The 15,466-nt window shown below is 37.0% G+C and overlaps 3 protein-coding genes across 7 annotated transcripts; 1 reads left to right on the top strand and 2 right to left on the bottom strand.

The window, feature by feature from the left end:
* Positions 1-4,045: 4,045 nt before the first annotated feature.
* LOC137744412 (uncharacterized) lies at positions 4,046-5,030 on the top strand. Its single transcript, XM_068484229.1, has 2 exons — positions 4,046-4,310; positions 4,441-5,030. Exons 1-2 carry the CDS (start codon positions 4,046-4,048, stop codon positions 5,028-5,030), a joined length of 855 nt encoding a protein of 284 aa, XP_068340330.1.
* Positions 5,031-5,751: 721 nt separating this feature from the next.
* LOC137745786 (uncharacterized) lies at positions 5,752-7,605 on the bottom strand. The gene is made up of 6 exons (XM_068485798.1): positions 7,402-7,605; positions 7,052-7,144; positions 6,776-6,874; positions 6,655-6,696; positions 6,260-6,491; positions 5,752-6,144 (listed from the first exon to the last, which is right to left on the bottom strand). Exons 1-6 carry the CDS (start codon positions 7,516-7,518, stop codon positions 5,939-5,941), a joined length of 789 nt encoding a protein of 262 aa, XP_068341899.1. The 5' UTR covers positions 7,519-7,605; the 3' UTR covers positions 5,752-5,938.
* A 3,495-nt stretch (positions 7,606-11,100) lies between these two features.
* Positions 11,101-14,925, bottom strand: LOC137745143 (ubiquitin-conjugating enzyme E2 22-like). 5 transcript variants are annotated; one of them, XM_068485036.1, is made up of 7 exons: positions 14,700-14,925; positions 13,118-13,264; positions 12,491-12,635; positions 12,313-12,390; positions 12,001-12,113; positions 11,785-11,888; positions 11,101-11,604 (listed from the first exon to the last, which is right to left on the bottom strand). In XM_068485036.1, exons 2-7 carry the CDS (start codon positions 13,118-13,120, stop codon positions 11,253-11,255), a joined length of 795 nt encoding a protein of 264 aa, XP_068341137.1. In that variant the 5' UTR covers positions 13,121-13,264; positions 14,700-14,925; the 3' UTR covers positions 11,101-11,252. The 5 variants fall into 5 exon arrangements, with proteins under 5 accessions (XP_068341137.1, XP_068341135.1, XP_068341136.1 ...); XM_068485034.1 differs by lacking the exon at positions 14,700-14,925 and adding an exon at positions 14,483-14,692 and having other exon boundaries at positions 13,167-13,264; XM_068485035.1 differs by lacking the exon at positions 14,700-14,925 and adding an exon at positions 13,566-14,692 and having other exon boundaries at positions 13,167-13,264.
* Positions 14,926-15,466: the final 541 nt, after the last annotated feature.

Raw genomic sequence — 15,466 nt, forward strand, 5'->3', positions numbered from 1 at the left:
AGATGTAGATTTGAGACTAGTTGATGGCCCTAAAGCAGGGTTAATGTATCGATAACGGTGTATCACCAAGGATCTATAAATCAATTCCATCACTATTCTTTAGCCATCATTATTAAACCTTTTGAGATTGGAAATTAGAAATAGATTTGGTTCCTTGGCAGTGTTAGTTAGAATACCATCTTTTAGAATTCCTACGAGGTCTACTCTCATCAAAACTCTAGAAATGTCTTAAGTGCCAATGTGGTGCTACAAGGCTAGCACTCAATGGAAGAACATCTTGGGACAATCACTTTTGGTCCCTGATAACACTAATCTTCCCAAAAGCATTAGATATTATTCCGGATCTTCAAGAGGAAGATTAACTTTCGTTTAAGTCCGTCCTAAAGTAAATTGTTAGAAAATTCTTTCTCTGGCCTTAGGACATTCCAGCCAACGCTAGTTTCCGAGTTTCTTTTGGTGTTGTACTCGTCATTTCGATGAGTATAAGCATAGGTGTACGAGTTGTTACACCTACAGTTAGTAGAAATCCCCGAAGTAGAAAGTATTTTTCCCTAGAATTAATGAACCACCTCACAGGACCAATTCCTTACCAATCGTACAAAACCAACTATCCGAGTAGGCTCTAGCCTGTAATTAGCCTATGGTGGCACGACTGGACTGATTAACAATGACTATTTGAGCCGAAGAAACTAAATCGTGGAAAGTTAGGAGCAGACATTGTTTTAAGACTGTAAACTCACGGTTATGTTTACCATATTACCTATTTAGGCAATCAAAACTTCTTCGACTAGCCACCTCTCGTTCACTTCCACAGGCGGACAGTGGGATTGAAATATGAAATGACATCTCATTGTTAGAATGTTTTGAGTGTCAAGAAAACGGTAAACACCTTTTAGTTCATGTTGTAGAGTTGGTTAGTAGTTTAGTATGTTTCAAGGATGTATACCTTTGGCGTCTTTTCTCAAAATTCTACTTGGGATGCTACCACATGCGAGGAGTAGAATACACAAGTGATTCACCTTGTTAACACCACATTTATTCTTCCTATTTCTTATCGAACCACTCATATATCAATTTTCCTTGTGACTTTTCGAACGAGTCCTACCTTACTGAGAGAACTTAGTCACTACGGCTTACCGATTAGGGAATTACCAAATCAAACACTTTATCTCGGGAACTTCAAACCTATTCACGAAGGCGAAAGATTGAACCCTAGATTTGTACCTAGACTTTAGCAACTTGATCGAGTGTTCGAACTGATGGTTTAGTTGACCAACCTTTGTATCCTGAGTTGCCTCCATGGTCTGACGAATTCATAGTGGTCTTATCGGTGATCTTCTTATCTACCTTGACAGCGAGACCAAATTCTTTAAGCTTTGTTAGTCAGCTTTATACCAGATTTCTCGATTGTAAACTTTGATTAAATTGATACTCTTCTTGCAAGATGTGATCTCAGTGGACGAGATTCTTTTCTTTTCCCAAAAAGGTTGTAGCGGAAGAAAGTTGAAATTCTCACAAAGTATTGTGAATTTCGAGATATCTTTGGTTTTGTCGATTTTATCGACAATTGGTTAGAGATTTTTGGCTATGGTGTTTTTTCTCACTCACCACCGAGGAAAGTGAGTTTAGTTGTAATGTTAGTTATGAATAAAGTTCTGACAACTGAATTGTTGTCTCACCTCACCATCGCGTTACACTCTTTGATGACATTGATCATTTTGGAAATCCGTGATGATGTATCCCTTGGATGTTTCGCCTGTGTAGAGGTAGCATGAAGGATTATCATTTATATTTCAAATGTGCAACACTGTTTGGAATGAGCCATCTTATCCATGACTTAGAGTCAACACTTATCATCTTTGCTTAAAAATCGAATGACATTTCTTTGTGGAGAACGTGTTCAAAATCTTTATCAACTTTAGTTTTCTTAAGTACATATTCATTTGAAAAGAATCAGATTTGACTGGGATGGTGGAAGAATCTGGAAAACGTCTACTCTTACACTATTGTACATTATCCCGTTTGTGCAAACTCAGTTATTGTTTACCATCGCAAAAGATATAATTACCCTTGAACATTTTCTTCCATTCCTATCCCATTTCAGTTGAAGTTCATAAGCATTGAATTGACATTATTTTTGAATTATCGAGAATTGTTCGAATGATTATACTCATTTCTTGTATTGGACCGAAGATGGGGAATCATCACTATAAGCTCCCTATATGAGCTGTTTTGTACATGTAGAGAATACGAAAATCAATAATCATGATGATGAACCAATACTACGCTCACGTGGTGTTTCAATTGGTGGTAGCTTTACTCAAGTGGAAAGCCGTATTCTTCTAGTCCTAAAGCTTAAAGTTGGTATTGGTGATGATTTCTTTCCTTAAAATGGGTGCAAGGATTTCAACAAGAAGACACTTGTGAAGTCAACTAAGATAAAAGTGGGATGTTGTTAACTTCTCTGCATGATGTGATCTAAAAGTCCTCATCCGTGATATGATCAAATGTGGAGATAGGAAAGGAATTAAAAATTAAGGCTCCATTTGATGTGTTTGAAGAGAATTCTTAGTCTAGGAGCGCCCTGTCTTTGGTTAGGGTAGAAAGGGTGTTTGAGGATATACAGTTCAAACTTCTTGGACAGCCACAATTTCTTCTCCGTTTGCTTCCAGAGGGTGATGGCATTATGAGAGAGTTGCTTCTAGACTTCTATACAAGTTCAGGCAAACAAAAACCTGACCAGATTATCACCTTGACGTATTTATATCTCACCGTGCTACGCATTTTACTTCCAAGTCTTTGGAAGTCTTTTTGGAGGTTATGAGTACTAGATTTTGTTCAGTATCACATTTCCACCCTTAGATTAACGATTAATCTGAACGAGCTACTCGGACCTTAGTGGACGTGTTGCGTTTTGTTTGTCCCACCATTAGTTTGGTTGCAACATAACACTATCTTTATTTTAGTTGCTTGTAACTACGGTTACAATTTTGGTTTAGCTATGGTACCATTGGGGCTGACATATAGAGATTTTATGCCCTGTACGTGATTGGTAGACACTTACTCTTGTTAGAGTTAGGTGTAACTGTGGTTACACCCCTGGTTATGAGCATGGCATCGTTTGAGATATGATATAAATAATTATGTGCAGTATGTGATTTACAAAAGAGTATTGCGAACATGTGTTTAAATGATCGAGATTATGACATAGAAATATTATGATATTGATGATGTCAGCCAGCACAGCTCGATTCAGAGTGTGTCAGATTTGATTTGAATGCATTAATAATATTAATTTGACTGTTGTATTTAAATTTAGTTGTTGGATTTTTTTATTGTCGTTAAAATTGATTAAATTAGATTTTAGCCGCTGAATTTAAAATGAATGTAGTTGGGTAAGCTACACTGGATACAAACCCAAGAGATGTGACAGCCATCGGATGCCAATGGCCCTATAGTCTTGGTCGTAGTAGGGGTACTTTTCGTGTGCTCGCCCACATGGGATCTCTTTGCCCTGATGCTGCGGACGCGCTGGAGTTGGCCTTTTCTTTTCTTCACATGCAATTGTTGCAAGTTGGAGCCTCAACCCATGAAGACTATGTCGTATGTATCAACCCGACCAAGACACGATACATAAACGAAGTTAACGCCAAGATATATTATGTCTACATCACATCAGCAACGCATCAGGAGATTGAAAACAAAATATCACTTATGACTACAATCTAATGGTATTTTTTTTCATTTATAAATTAAAAATATTAAATACGATTCCCGTCAAATGTGAAATAGTAAACAAGCAAATGACGACAGGTGGTAGATTCGATTTTCATCGGATGTGAAACGGTGAACAAGCATACGACGACAGTTAGCTCACTCGAGTACTTACGTTGTCTGTGGTTTTTACGGAAAACATGACACATACACTCATACTCTCTCCTTTCCTTCCCCAAAAATTCACCTCACCTGAAATCTAATCAATCTGAATTCTGAAACCCTCAAATTTGTTTCTCTACTCCGCGGCCCCATTCAATTCCAATCCGCCATGGAAACCCAATCTGCAGCAGCGATCCCGCTGAAATCATTCCGCCTCATCAATTCCCCCGCCGCCCACGGCCACTTCTTAGACCTCTCCGTCGTCTTCCTCCTCCCCCTCTCTTTCTTCCTTTCCTCCGTTCTCTTCCCATCCCTTCTCGACCTCCTCCTCCTCACCCTCACCGACCGATTCCCCAACTTCCAAATTTCCACCTCCGAAGCTCAACAAAACCAACCCCCACAATCACCGCCAAAACCCTTTTTTCCTTTCTCAAGTTTGCCCTCTTCGTCCTTCTCTCTTCTCTCTGCGCCGTCGGATCAATCACCCACAGCGCCTTCCATGGCTTCCATTGCCGCCCGCTGAACTTCCTCTCCGCCGTCTGATCTGGTATCTCTTCCTTGTAGCCTCTGTTGGGTACCCTTTTAGCTTCCCTGTTGGTCGTTCAGTTGGTTTTGAAAACTTTTGCACTATTCTTGTTCATGGCGGTTGGAGGGCTGACCTGCTGGGGTTTCCGGTGGACTACTCGTCACCATTCTTTACCGGTTTTGTGGCGGTGGTTGTGGTTGTTTTGTTGATGGTTTTGCTTTATCTTCAAGTGCTCTGGACTCTGGCTTCTGTGGTGGTTGTGCTGGAATCCACTTGGTGTTTCAATTCCTTGATTCGAAGCGCGAGGCTGGTCAAGGGAGCGGGGACGATTGCGGTATCTTTGATGCTGGTTTTTGGATGTCTTTCTGGGGTTTTAGGGGTGTGTAGCTGGGTTTTGGAAATGGGGATGAATGAGGCTACTAGGTGGAAGAATTGGGGACTTGCAGTGCTATTAGGAGTGACTACTGTTTTCCTAATCTACTTATCCTCCACATTGCTGCGGCAAAGACAGCATTGTACCTGCATTGTAAGGCTGCACATGGTGAAGAGTTTGCTGATAGCTGTGATCATTTTGACTTGCTCGCGGATGATGGAAATTGCTGATGCTGTTTCTGTAAGGCTTACTTGAACCAAATGCTTATGCTACTTGTGTATGTTATTGTTGTTGTATATGTTTAGTTGCAAGTAAAGCAGCTTCAGTAATCTAGTAGAATTAGTAAAACTCTTTACCGAATTGCTCATGTTGTTTCCGTAAGGCCGAATTGCTACTTGTATGTTGATAGTATGTTATACATGTTTAGTTACAAGTAAAACAGCTCTGGTAATGGAGTTCCATTATCTGTTTAACCGGTAGATTGTCTCTTTCCTGTTTCCTCTTTCTTTTCTCTGACTTGTTCTCGTGGCCAAACAAGTTTAGTTTTCCTTCCAGTATTCCTGTAACCATCGACTCTCATCCAAGTTCTAATAGAAAAGGAAAATAATAAGGGAATTTTAACGAAAAGCTTCCGATACTGTTCACTTTAACGAAAAAACACATTTTTACACTAAAAGGTTAATCATGGTACTATTCACTTTACCCTTTATTTTGTCCTTAATAACCTAATAAGTAATAAGCTTCATGATTCATGAACGAGCAAAAGAGACTAGGCACTGCAAGCACTGATGGATCAATGCACTTACAAGGGTAAATCAAATCTCCACCCTTGATCCGTCCAAGTTGAGACCCCAACTTGATAAAGTCAGCCTCATAAGAGCGTCTCCAGTGGAGGTACCAATGTAACATCGTCTATTATAGTGTTAGGACCAACCAGATGAAATGCAGATTGTTTTGCTAGAGAAACGAATTCATATACATTCAAACCAGATTATACTATTATAGATTTCCATTGGATAAAGATAAAACTGCATGACCCTAAGAAGGGAACACATACAGTACTGACTACAGAGTACGTATTATTTGGCTTCACACACCGCAACTGTGATCAATCTAGATTGTGCATTCAAGTGACCAGGTCTTTATTGTGACATTTGAGATCTTCATGCGTAGGTTGCCTCCACAACCTCGACTTGTCTCTCGTTTGTTTTTATGTCAACTGCAGTGCTTGTTTTCTTGTTTTGGATCTTACTTTCTGCAATCACTGGATCTGTGCCGTTATGTTTTTCTTTGGCATCTCCATTCTCAGTATTATTGCATTCAATGATTGTTTTAGTCCAACCACATAGTTGCTCGGTTGCTGCTTCATCTGTTTACAAACACCAAAAACTAGCTAAGGCCATGTTGGTATAGAATCTGTAGATATATGTGCATGTGAAAGTGCATTGTGCATATATATGCACCGAAAACTAGTTGAGACGAACCTAGCCTTGGGACAGTATGGCCGTATGGGTGCCTTATGATGAGTGGGTTATCAAATGCATTGGCAAAATCCTCTGAAGGTCGTCTTAACCAGTCTTTAGCTCCTATGAAGTGAACAGATTTGGCCTTGATAGGGTCTTTGTAGGCAATGTCACATATGCTGGGATCTCTGAACATTGCTCCTGATGTTGATATACAAAACTTGAAAGGTGGATGGTCCTTCAACACCTTACCCTGCATCCCCCAAATTTGTACTTCAACTTCAATATGATATAGTTGTATGTCTACATGTACGATCTTTCTATGTTATGGGTGCCCTTAACTTTCTTAACCATGTTTCGTTAGATGAAGTTGAAATGAAAATGCAGACCGTTGAACGGCTAAACGATACATATACCTGAGCTTGGTAGCCCAATAGGAGTCCTGATAGCGTCGCACCCTGCGTAAAGATTTTGAGAATGTGAATTGAGCCCTGTGGAAGCAAACATGTGTGTGTGCGTGTGTGTGTGTGTGTGTACCTGAGAAAAACCAAGCAGACCATCAAAAGGGCCCTTGGTTGATATGTAGTCGCATAAATAAGTGATGCATTCTTCCAAGTTTGTGTACTCTGTGAAGTCCTGATGAACAACAGCACAACAATTCAATTCATTTTCTGTGGATATCCTTTGGGAAGCAAGAAAGATGGTTGATGCGGTGCGGTGGTGACACTCATCACCATCATCCTCAAGCCTCAAGCTCGAGGTTAAAGTGGTTAGCAAAAATGCACTCTATCAGTGAAAGTGTGTAATATTTACCTTGTCAAATTGAAACCACTCGTAATAAGGTGGTGGGTAGATGCCTTCAATGTCAGATTTTCCAGCAGCAGGAAATATTCCATCGGGAAAATCCTGTAACCATAAAATAACACACCATGATTTTATATTTTTTATATTTCATGATCTCTTAAATATGTTTTGATTTTCCATGATCCAACCGCACCAAAAAAAAAAAATAATAATAATAACTAATTTTTTTTTCAAATTTAGAGAGACTCCTCTGTGTTGGCAACACGACCAACTAACTGCTGTAATATTTCTCTTTTCAATGTGAAAAAAATAAAAAATAAAAAATAAAACAGAAGGTACGTAGGTGCATATATATATACCATGTCAAATTGAGAGGCGAAAGAAGGCCATTTGGTGGTAATTTGGTTTTTGAGAAAGGTGCCGCTCGTTCTAAATCCATGGAGGCAAAGTATCTTCATCTTCTTCTGGCTTTCCATTGAACTCTGTCTTTCGTCTCACCACCACAATGTTCACTTCAATCCAATGCACACGAAGAGCCAAATGAATGAATGCATAATATAGAGTAGAAACACAGAGAGAGGGAGGAACGTGTTTCCCTCTACCTACCTCACAACTTAAGACCCAACTACTCTCTCTCTCTCTCTCTCTCGTTCTTTTGGTTGGTTGGTGTTCCACGTGCACTCCCCTACTACATACTTTGAAGCCACAACCACCCTCAACTCTTTAGTATGAATGTTACACGTCTTTTGATTTTCTAATATGAATGTTACAAGCTAATCGATAAATTGTGTAACTATCATTTTTAAAAGAGATTTCAAATCTTAGGTAGCGATATGATTCTGTATATTTGACATCAAAATTCTTTCAACCATAGTGTTTAGAAGTCAAATTTGACGTCAATAGGCCTGGCAAACGGGTAGTGTCTGTCGTGTTCATGTTGTTTTCGTGTAACACCTGTTATCTTAACGGATCGTGTGGTGTCACACCCGTTATCTTAACGGGTCCTTAACAGGTCGGGTCACTTTACCCACATACCACACATTGCCACATAAATATTACTTGAAAACATTAAAACATTTGTCATTTAAGTACTATATCTACACTCGAAAATAAGAACCTAATAAAAAAATAATACATACACTACTAATCTATTACAAATATTAAATGTGCAAGGATATGCAAAATGAAAGAGTTTTTGTTTTCAAGGTTGCAAGTCTTTCTCAAAATTTTAAACTTCCATTTACAAAAATCTTCAATTTACATCGATCATCATGAAATTGTATTAACTTTGGCTTGATTTATTGCCTTCAAGAGTTAATGAGAGAGAAGAGTAATAGCCTACAATGGATGGTTGAGATTAAATCTTAGCCGATCCAATGGTTATCAAATTTTTAAATTTAATAAAATATATATATATATATATATATATAATTATGAAATGGACGGCTGAGATTAAATCTTAGCCGATCCAATGGTCATCAATTTTTTTTAAATTTAATTTAATATATATAATTATTATAGTTTTTATGGTTATAAAATTGTTAAATTAATGTATATAGTTATTATAGTTGATTCATACTTTTATTAAGTATATAACATAAGATTTTGTGATATCCACATCCACTAATGTAAATATTTTAAATTGAAGATCGAATTCATTCTTTGTATTCATATAGGGTCAAGGAGTGTAGCTGTAAAAAATCATCAAAATCGGAGTTAAAATAATCGTTAAAGCGTGATTTTTCGTTTATAACCGTTGAAAAGTTTTGTCCTGTTACTTGATCTCTGAATATTTGTTTTTTGCAATTTTTTGCTGATGTGATCTCGAAGCATATACAAATAAGTTTGACGGTTAGGATCGTTGAAATTAGTTTCGGAGAATTCATATCCCATCAAAACGATAGATTGACTAACACTTAGAGTTTATTTATACTTTCATTAAGTATAACATAAGATTTTGTGGTATCCACTTGTGTAAATATTTTAAATTGAGGATCGAATTCATTCATTGTATTCATATAGGGTCAAGGAGTGTAGCTGTAAAAAATCATCAAAATCAGAGTTAAAATAACCGTTAAATCATGATTTTTCTTTTATAACCGTCGAAAAGCTTAGTCCCGTTACTTGATCTCTGAATGTTTGTTTTTTGTGATTTTTTGCTGATGTGATCTCAAAGCATATAAAAACAAGTTTGACAGTTGAGATCATTGAAATTAGTTTCGGAGAATTCGTATCTCATCAAAACAATAGATTGACTAACATTTAGAGTTTATTTATACTTTCATTAAGTATAACATAAGATTTTATGGTATTCACTTGTGTAAATATTTTAAATTGAAGATCGAATACATTCATGTATTCATATAGGGTCAAAGAGTGTAGCTATAAAAAATCATCAATTTCGGAGTTAAAATAACCGTTAAATCGTGATTTTTCGTTTATAACCATCGAAAACCATTGTCCCGTTACTTGATTTCTAAATGTTTTTTTTTTATTTTTTGCTGATGTGATCTCGAAGCATATACAAACAAGTTTGACGGTTGGGATCATTGAAATTAGTTTAAGAGAATTCGTATCCCATAAAAACAATAGGTTGACTAACATTTGGAGTTTATTTATACTTTCATCAATTATAACATAAGATTTTGTGGTATCCACTTGTGTAAATATTTTAAATTGAGATCGAATTCATTTATTGTATTCATATAGGGTTAAGGAGTGTAGCTGTAAAAAATCATCAAAATCGAAGTTAAAATAACCGTTAAACATGATTTTTCGTTTATAACCGTCGAAAAGTTTTGTCCCGTTACTTGATCTCTAAATGTTTGTGTTTTGCAATTTTTTGTTGATGTGATCTTGAAGTATATAACAAGTTTGACAGTTGGGATCGTTGAAATTAGTTTCGGAGAATTCATATCTCATCAGGTTCAATGGTGTGTGTGTGTGTGTGTATTTATTAAGATAGTTTTTATAAAATTTAATTCAAAATTTAATATACATATATATATATATATATAATTATAATTAATTTAATATATATATATATTATAGTTTTTAGGGGTATAAAATTGTTAAATTAATATATATAATTATTACAGTATTTTTTTAGGGTTATAAAATTATAAAAATAATATTCTGCTTATCGTGTATCGTGTTATCCACGTGTATACCCGAATCAACCCGTTATCTTAACAGGTGCTTATCGGGTTACCCGATAACAACCCGATTCGTTATCGTGTCAACCCGAACACCTGTTAATTTCATGTCGTGTCAGGAATTTCCAGGCCTAGACGTCAATGTCAAATTTATTTTTAATTAATTTAATATCCCTTATTCCACTAACACTTTAACCAACAAAATTTTGTTTCAACAATTTTTTTTAATAAATACAACCCATTTAAAACTTTACATTAATAAAAAAAAAAATTGACAACTTGGTTGGAGACGCATAATATTTGACATAATACTTCAGATTGTCACATCAACCATCAATTGCAATTTAATTATAATAATTTGACATTTCCATTGAAGATGGTCCTCACAAGTCCAAAACCAACAACGTTCGATTAGAATAAATAGCAATCAACTGAAAACTATGCACATATATAAATTGAAAATCATGAAAATATCTAGTTGCCTTCTCTTAGTACAAGTCCAATAGCTGGCACGAGCAATTGAGCATCGTGTGAGTGCAATTATGCTTTGGATGCTTCGCAATAAATAGATCAACCCAGTTCCTGTTCTTTTCCGGTGCACTCCCTTTAAAGGGGATAAGGGTGTTTCGTGGAGTAATCTATTTAACGGTAACTACGGTAAATTTGGATGGTGATTTTAGTTGATAAATGAACTGAACATTTCAGCTAGGGGTGCCCTGCCCTCAATTCTATTGATTGAGGGTGAAAGTAGAGCCACTCTTACGACTCAACACGATAAGTACTTGCAGACATAAGCATAGTCAAGTTTCAGCAATTTAAATTAGATCACCGTAACCTTGTCAGAAAATACCACAAACATATCAAGAGAAGAGACCAACGAAAACGAAAGGGGCGGCAAGCGGGTAAATTTAATCCATCACTTTTCTCAAATTCATGTATTTTACATGCATTTCGGCTCTTTGGCTTTTTTAACCCCTCCTCCTCCATCAATCAAGGACAAATAAGTCACAAACTGCATAACAGAAGTTCCAATCAATCATTCATCCCTCTTAACTTCATAATCTCTTCAAACTCTTCTTTCTCGCATCTATTTTCTTCTTTTCTGCCTGTGCTTTTGTCAATCCACCTTCCTTCCTTATCGTAGTAGCAGACCCACCTACTCCCGTCTCCATTGGAGCTACAACGGGTGGCTGATCCTGACCATTTCCTCTAGTGGTGACTGTACTAGGTGCCAGTAGTGATGGGGATGCAGAGATCACCAGCAAAGCAGCACCGGGTGCTGTGTTCTTTTGATCAGCATTAAGCGTCAAAGTGTTAGTTTGATCAACGTTCAGTGCAGTTGTCGACTCTGAAATAGCTCCTGTTTTAAACTTGTGTTTTGGCTTAGCATGGATTCCAGTATAAAGCCTACATGCAAGAAATGAAGTCTACTTAAGTTGCATAGTCATGTGTAATAATATTATTTATAGTTGGCATATGCATCTTTTGATTTCTATAACAATAGTGATAAAAGCCAGCGTGAATAAGTTCCTTCCCCTGCTCCATTTATCTGAACCCGAAGCAGATGACATTATTACTATAGCTCACCTTGCATGTCTTGCATACTCCTCATAATTTTCAAGGAGCATCTTGCCTGCCTGTTCATTCAACGCTGATTCTGGAAATGGTTCAATCAATAGACATCTAACTACCTGTTATCACAAAGCACGGAACCAAGACAACTTGAGTTTGTAAGAGAACACAAAATTCTCAGATGAATAAGCAGAAATGAAAGAATATAACTGAACCATCAAGAGAACTTACAATCAGAACATGTCGTAATCCAAGACTTGGATTCCAATCCTTTTTCAAGGTGTTGACACAAATCTCACCGTTAGTCGCAATGTTTGGATGGAAAATCTTCGTCAGGAAGTAGCCTACAACAATTATTTTCCAGAAATTATAATCCAAATAGGGACTAAAAGAGTTCTACCATATATAGGCCTTTCATGAACAAAAACATCATCAGTTGTGTATGGTCACGCATTCCAAACAGAACAAGGGAACAGAAATATGACATGTCCACTTAAATGATAGTGTTATCAAGTACGTCATTTATGATCATAACAAACAAACCTTTAGGCGGAGAGTGCGGAAAATCCCTGGACAATAACAACTTCATGCGGAAAACACCATTCTCATAAGGAGTGCCAGCTGCAGGGCCAAGATTGTAGCTCAGTAAATATCTCAAAATTATTCAAACGATGCAGGAGTGAAAGACTAAATTACAGTTTATGCCAAAATATAAACGTGCCTGGCCCTTCAATATCAGCATATATGATTGAAAAATCATCATCGTTAAGCCCAACTTGAATGCCCTCAGGAGGGGATTCATCAAGACTCTTCAATTCCTTCGCAAGTTGCTTAATTACATTTGGTGGGAGATTTTCATTTGTAGCCTGAAATGTTACATGACCAAAAGAATTGTAAGAAGAGTTTGAAAGGAAAAGGACGAAGAAATCATCAGTTGCAAACTGCAAATAAGAAGAAGCATGACAATCCATTTGTTGCAAAGAAGAAAGATAGACTCCAAATAAACCAAACAATGAATGTGTGCATATAAACTCTGAACCGCTATATTCCCATGTTGATGTTTCAATATAACAAGGATTAATTATTTACACCAGGAATGGAGTTTCATGCACATACGTATTGCTGTAAATTGTTAAACCACCATGTAGTCTCAAAGTAGAACGAAAAAATCTCAAATTAGTTTTGGATGAATAAGCATGCAATTAAACATCTATCTGCCTTTGATTTAGTCCAGCGCCAATGTATGGAGACATACTAGTCCATATAACTATCATGTTCTATCTTATTATAGTTTGGCAATGGTGCAAAGCAAAAGAACTAATTTTTATGTACAGAGACACAACATTACCATAAGAAAAAAAAAAAAGGAATGAAGTCCTCAAGAAAACTTTGGCTACCAAAAAGAGAATCAGCAATTCAGCTTTTTTATGCGCCACAAAATTCCCAACTGCACTGATTAGAGTGCTAGAATAAGGAAAGCCGTAAGCCGATATGCCTGCAATAACAAATTAACATTTAAATGAAAAATTAGGAAAGTAGAAGTAAGATCAGTGATGTCTCATAATGACAAATAAAAGACAGAATGAACAAGCATGAGACACAAACCCTTGCTGCTCAAACATTAAACAGAGTATTATTAGTATTTGATTGCCAACAACAACATAAAAACTGTAATGCAGACAGAAAAAAGAAAGGTACAAAGTATTATTAGAATTTCTCTGATTCCCTGATAGAGATATTTGAAACAGAAAATAGAAAGGTACAAAGTAATATGATTATACTGAACTAAACATTACCTCCCAGAACCATTGTGAAACATACATTCCCAAATCCTCATGACTATCAATCCAATCTTGTATCTGTCCCCCTAGAATTACCACTGATACTACCTAAACAGTTATCACACATCACTGAAATTCCATCAAGTTTGACTTCAATTAAGACATGCAACAATTAAATCTCTCCTCTCATCCTTTCATCTTGTAACCTACATTTTCGACATTCTCATTTTCTCACTTTCTTTTGCGAGACTAGCGGAGATTGCTTAGTTTCCAGATAAAGGCTTAGTTGAGTTGATTTGAACATCAAAAGCACAGGTTTCTCCTACAGTTTGGCTCTCTAAAAGGTTTGTCTCAGCGTGAGATAGGGGATCAATGGTTTGGAAAGCTGCAAAAGAGATTCGGCCTGTTTTTCTCCAATTGCTATATTTACAAAAATATATATCAATAAAGTTCTGAATACAAGATATGTTTGAAAGAAATGATCCTCACAAAAACAAAGATCATTAGAGTCAATACAATCCAAATTCCAATTACAGGCATAATTACCTTAAGCTAAAACTTAAGACAAACACAATGCGCTTTCAACGAAGGAAGAATATAAAAAGTAAAGAGAAGTGCAAAAGGCAGCATATTCCAATTTTGAAACCTCTAAAAGACAAGCGACGAACAACTACATCCTGAATCCACTAACACCTAAAGGCATTACCAAAACCAGCTCACACTAACTTCAAATCAATATCCATACAAATATGATAAAGTCAACAAAACCCAAATGGCTTATCTTTCATATAAGGAGTGGGAGAGAGAGAGAGAGAGAGAGCTTTAGCTTTCAAGCAAACATCCATACAAACAACAACCCCGTTGCCCAGAAAGCAAGAAAAGCACCTCAAACGAGAAAACCCAAATCAGATCCAACAAGAAAGGTCAAGTACCAAAACCCTGATGCCCAAAGATACCATTTTTCCCCATTTGGCAGAATACAAATTACAGATCGGTAAGTATTTACTCAAGAAACAAAATCAGATCCACACAAGTCGATAATCCAACTCAGAAAAAGAACACCAGCCAGCCAAGAAGCATCAAATTGACCAAAATGACCGTCCAGAAAGACAGATTGAAGAAAAACCGAAACCAAAGAAAGAAATTTACCCGACCCAGATGAGACTTAAAGAGAGAGCGATTTGTCCTTGGAATGATTGAAAGGGTTGATTTTGAGGAAGGAGAAACTATGTATTATATTATTATTTAGACAGATAATTCCAATTTTACTAACTTACTTTTAAAGTTTCAAATGAAATTCTTAAATATCACTAAAATTCAAAATAAATCCACGCAACGTTTAAAAAGGACGGAATCAAAAAGTAGGTTTAAAAAAATAATAAAATAAAAACCAGGTGAAGCTCTGCATGAATCATGAGGGTTTTTGTAGACGTTGGATTGCCTACGTTAGCACTGGCAGCTGCAGTTAGGGCTGGGCAAACGGGGCCTGGACCCGCGGGTAGGGGCGGGTCCAAACGATTCGGGGCGGGTACGGGACGGATCCTGTTTTTAAAATTCTGAAACGGGGCGGGGCGGGTCGGGTCCATGTCATTTGCGGGGTGGGACGGGTCCTAATTGCTGAGAAACGGGGCGGGGCGGGTACGAACCGTTTCCACCTTCCAAATTTCCGTTGATTTAATCTAATCACTCTGTATCTGCCTGCCAGACTCCCAAGCAAACTATCATCGATACCCCTGGTTTTTTGCCTTCATGTACTGGTAATTTCCGCAGAAATAAGAAGATTATGCTCTCTGTGAAGAAATTTATTAGAAAAAGTCCACCTGACATCGTTTTGTTCTTCGAACGCCTCGACCTCATGAGTACTAGCTACACGCAGACCATAGCCATCACTCGCATTTCCAAATCTTCGGAATTCA

Source organism: Pyrus communis, chromosome 9, assembly GCF_963583255.1.
Source record: "Pyrus communis chromosome 9, drPyrComm1.1, whole genome shotgun sequence".
NCBI classification, from domain to species: domain Eukaryota; kingdom Viridiplantae; phylum Streptophyta; class Magnoliopsida; order Rosales; family Rosaceae; genus Pyrus; species Pyrus communis.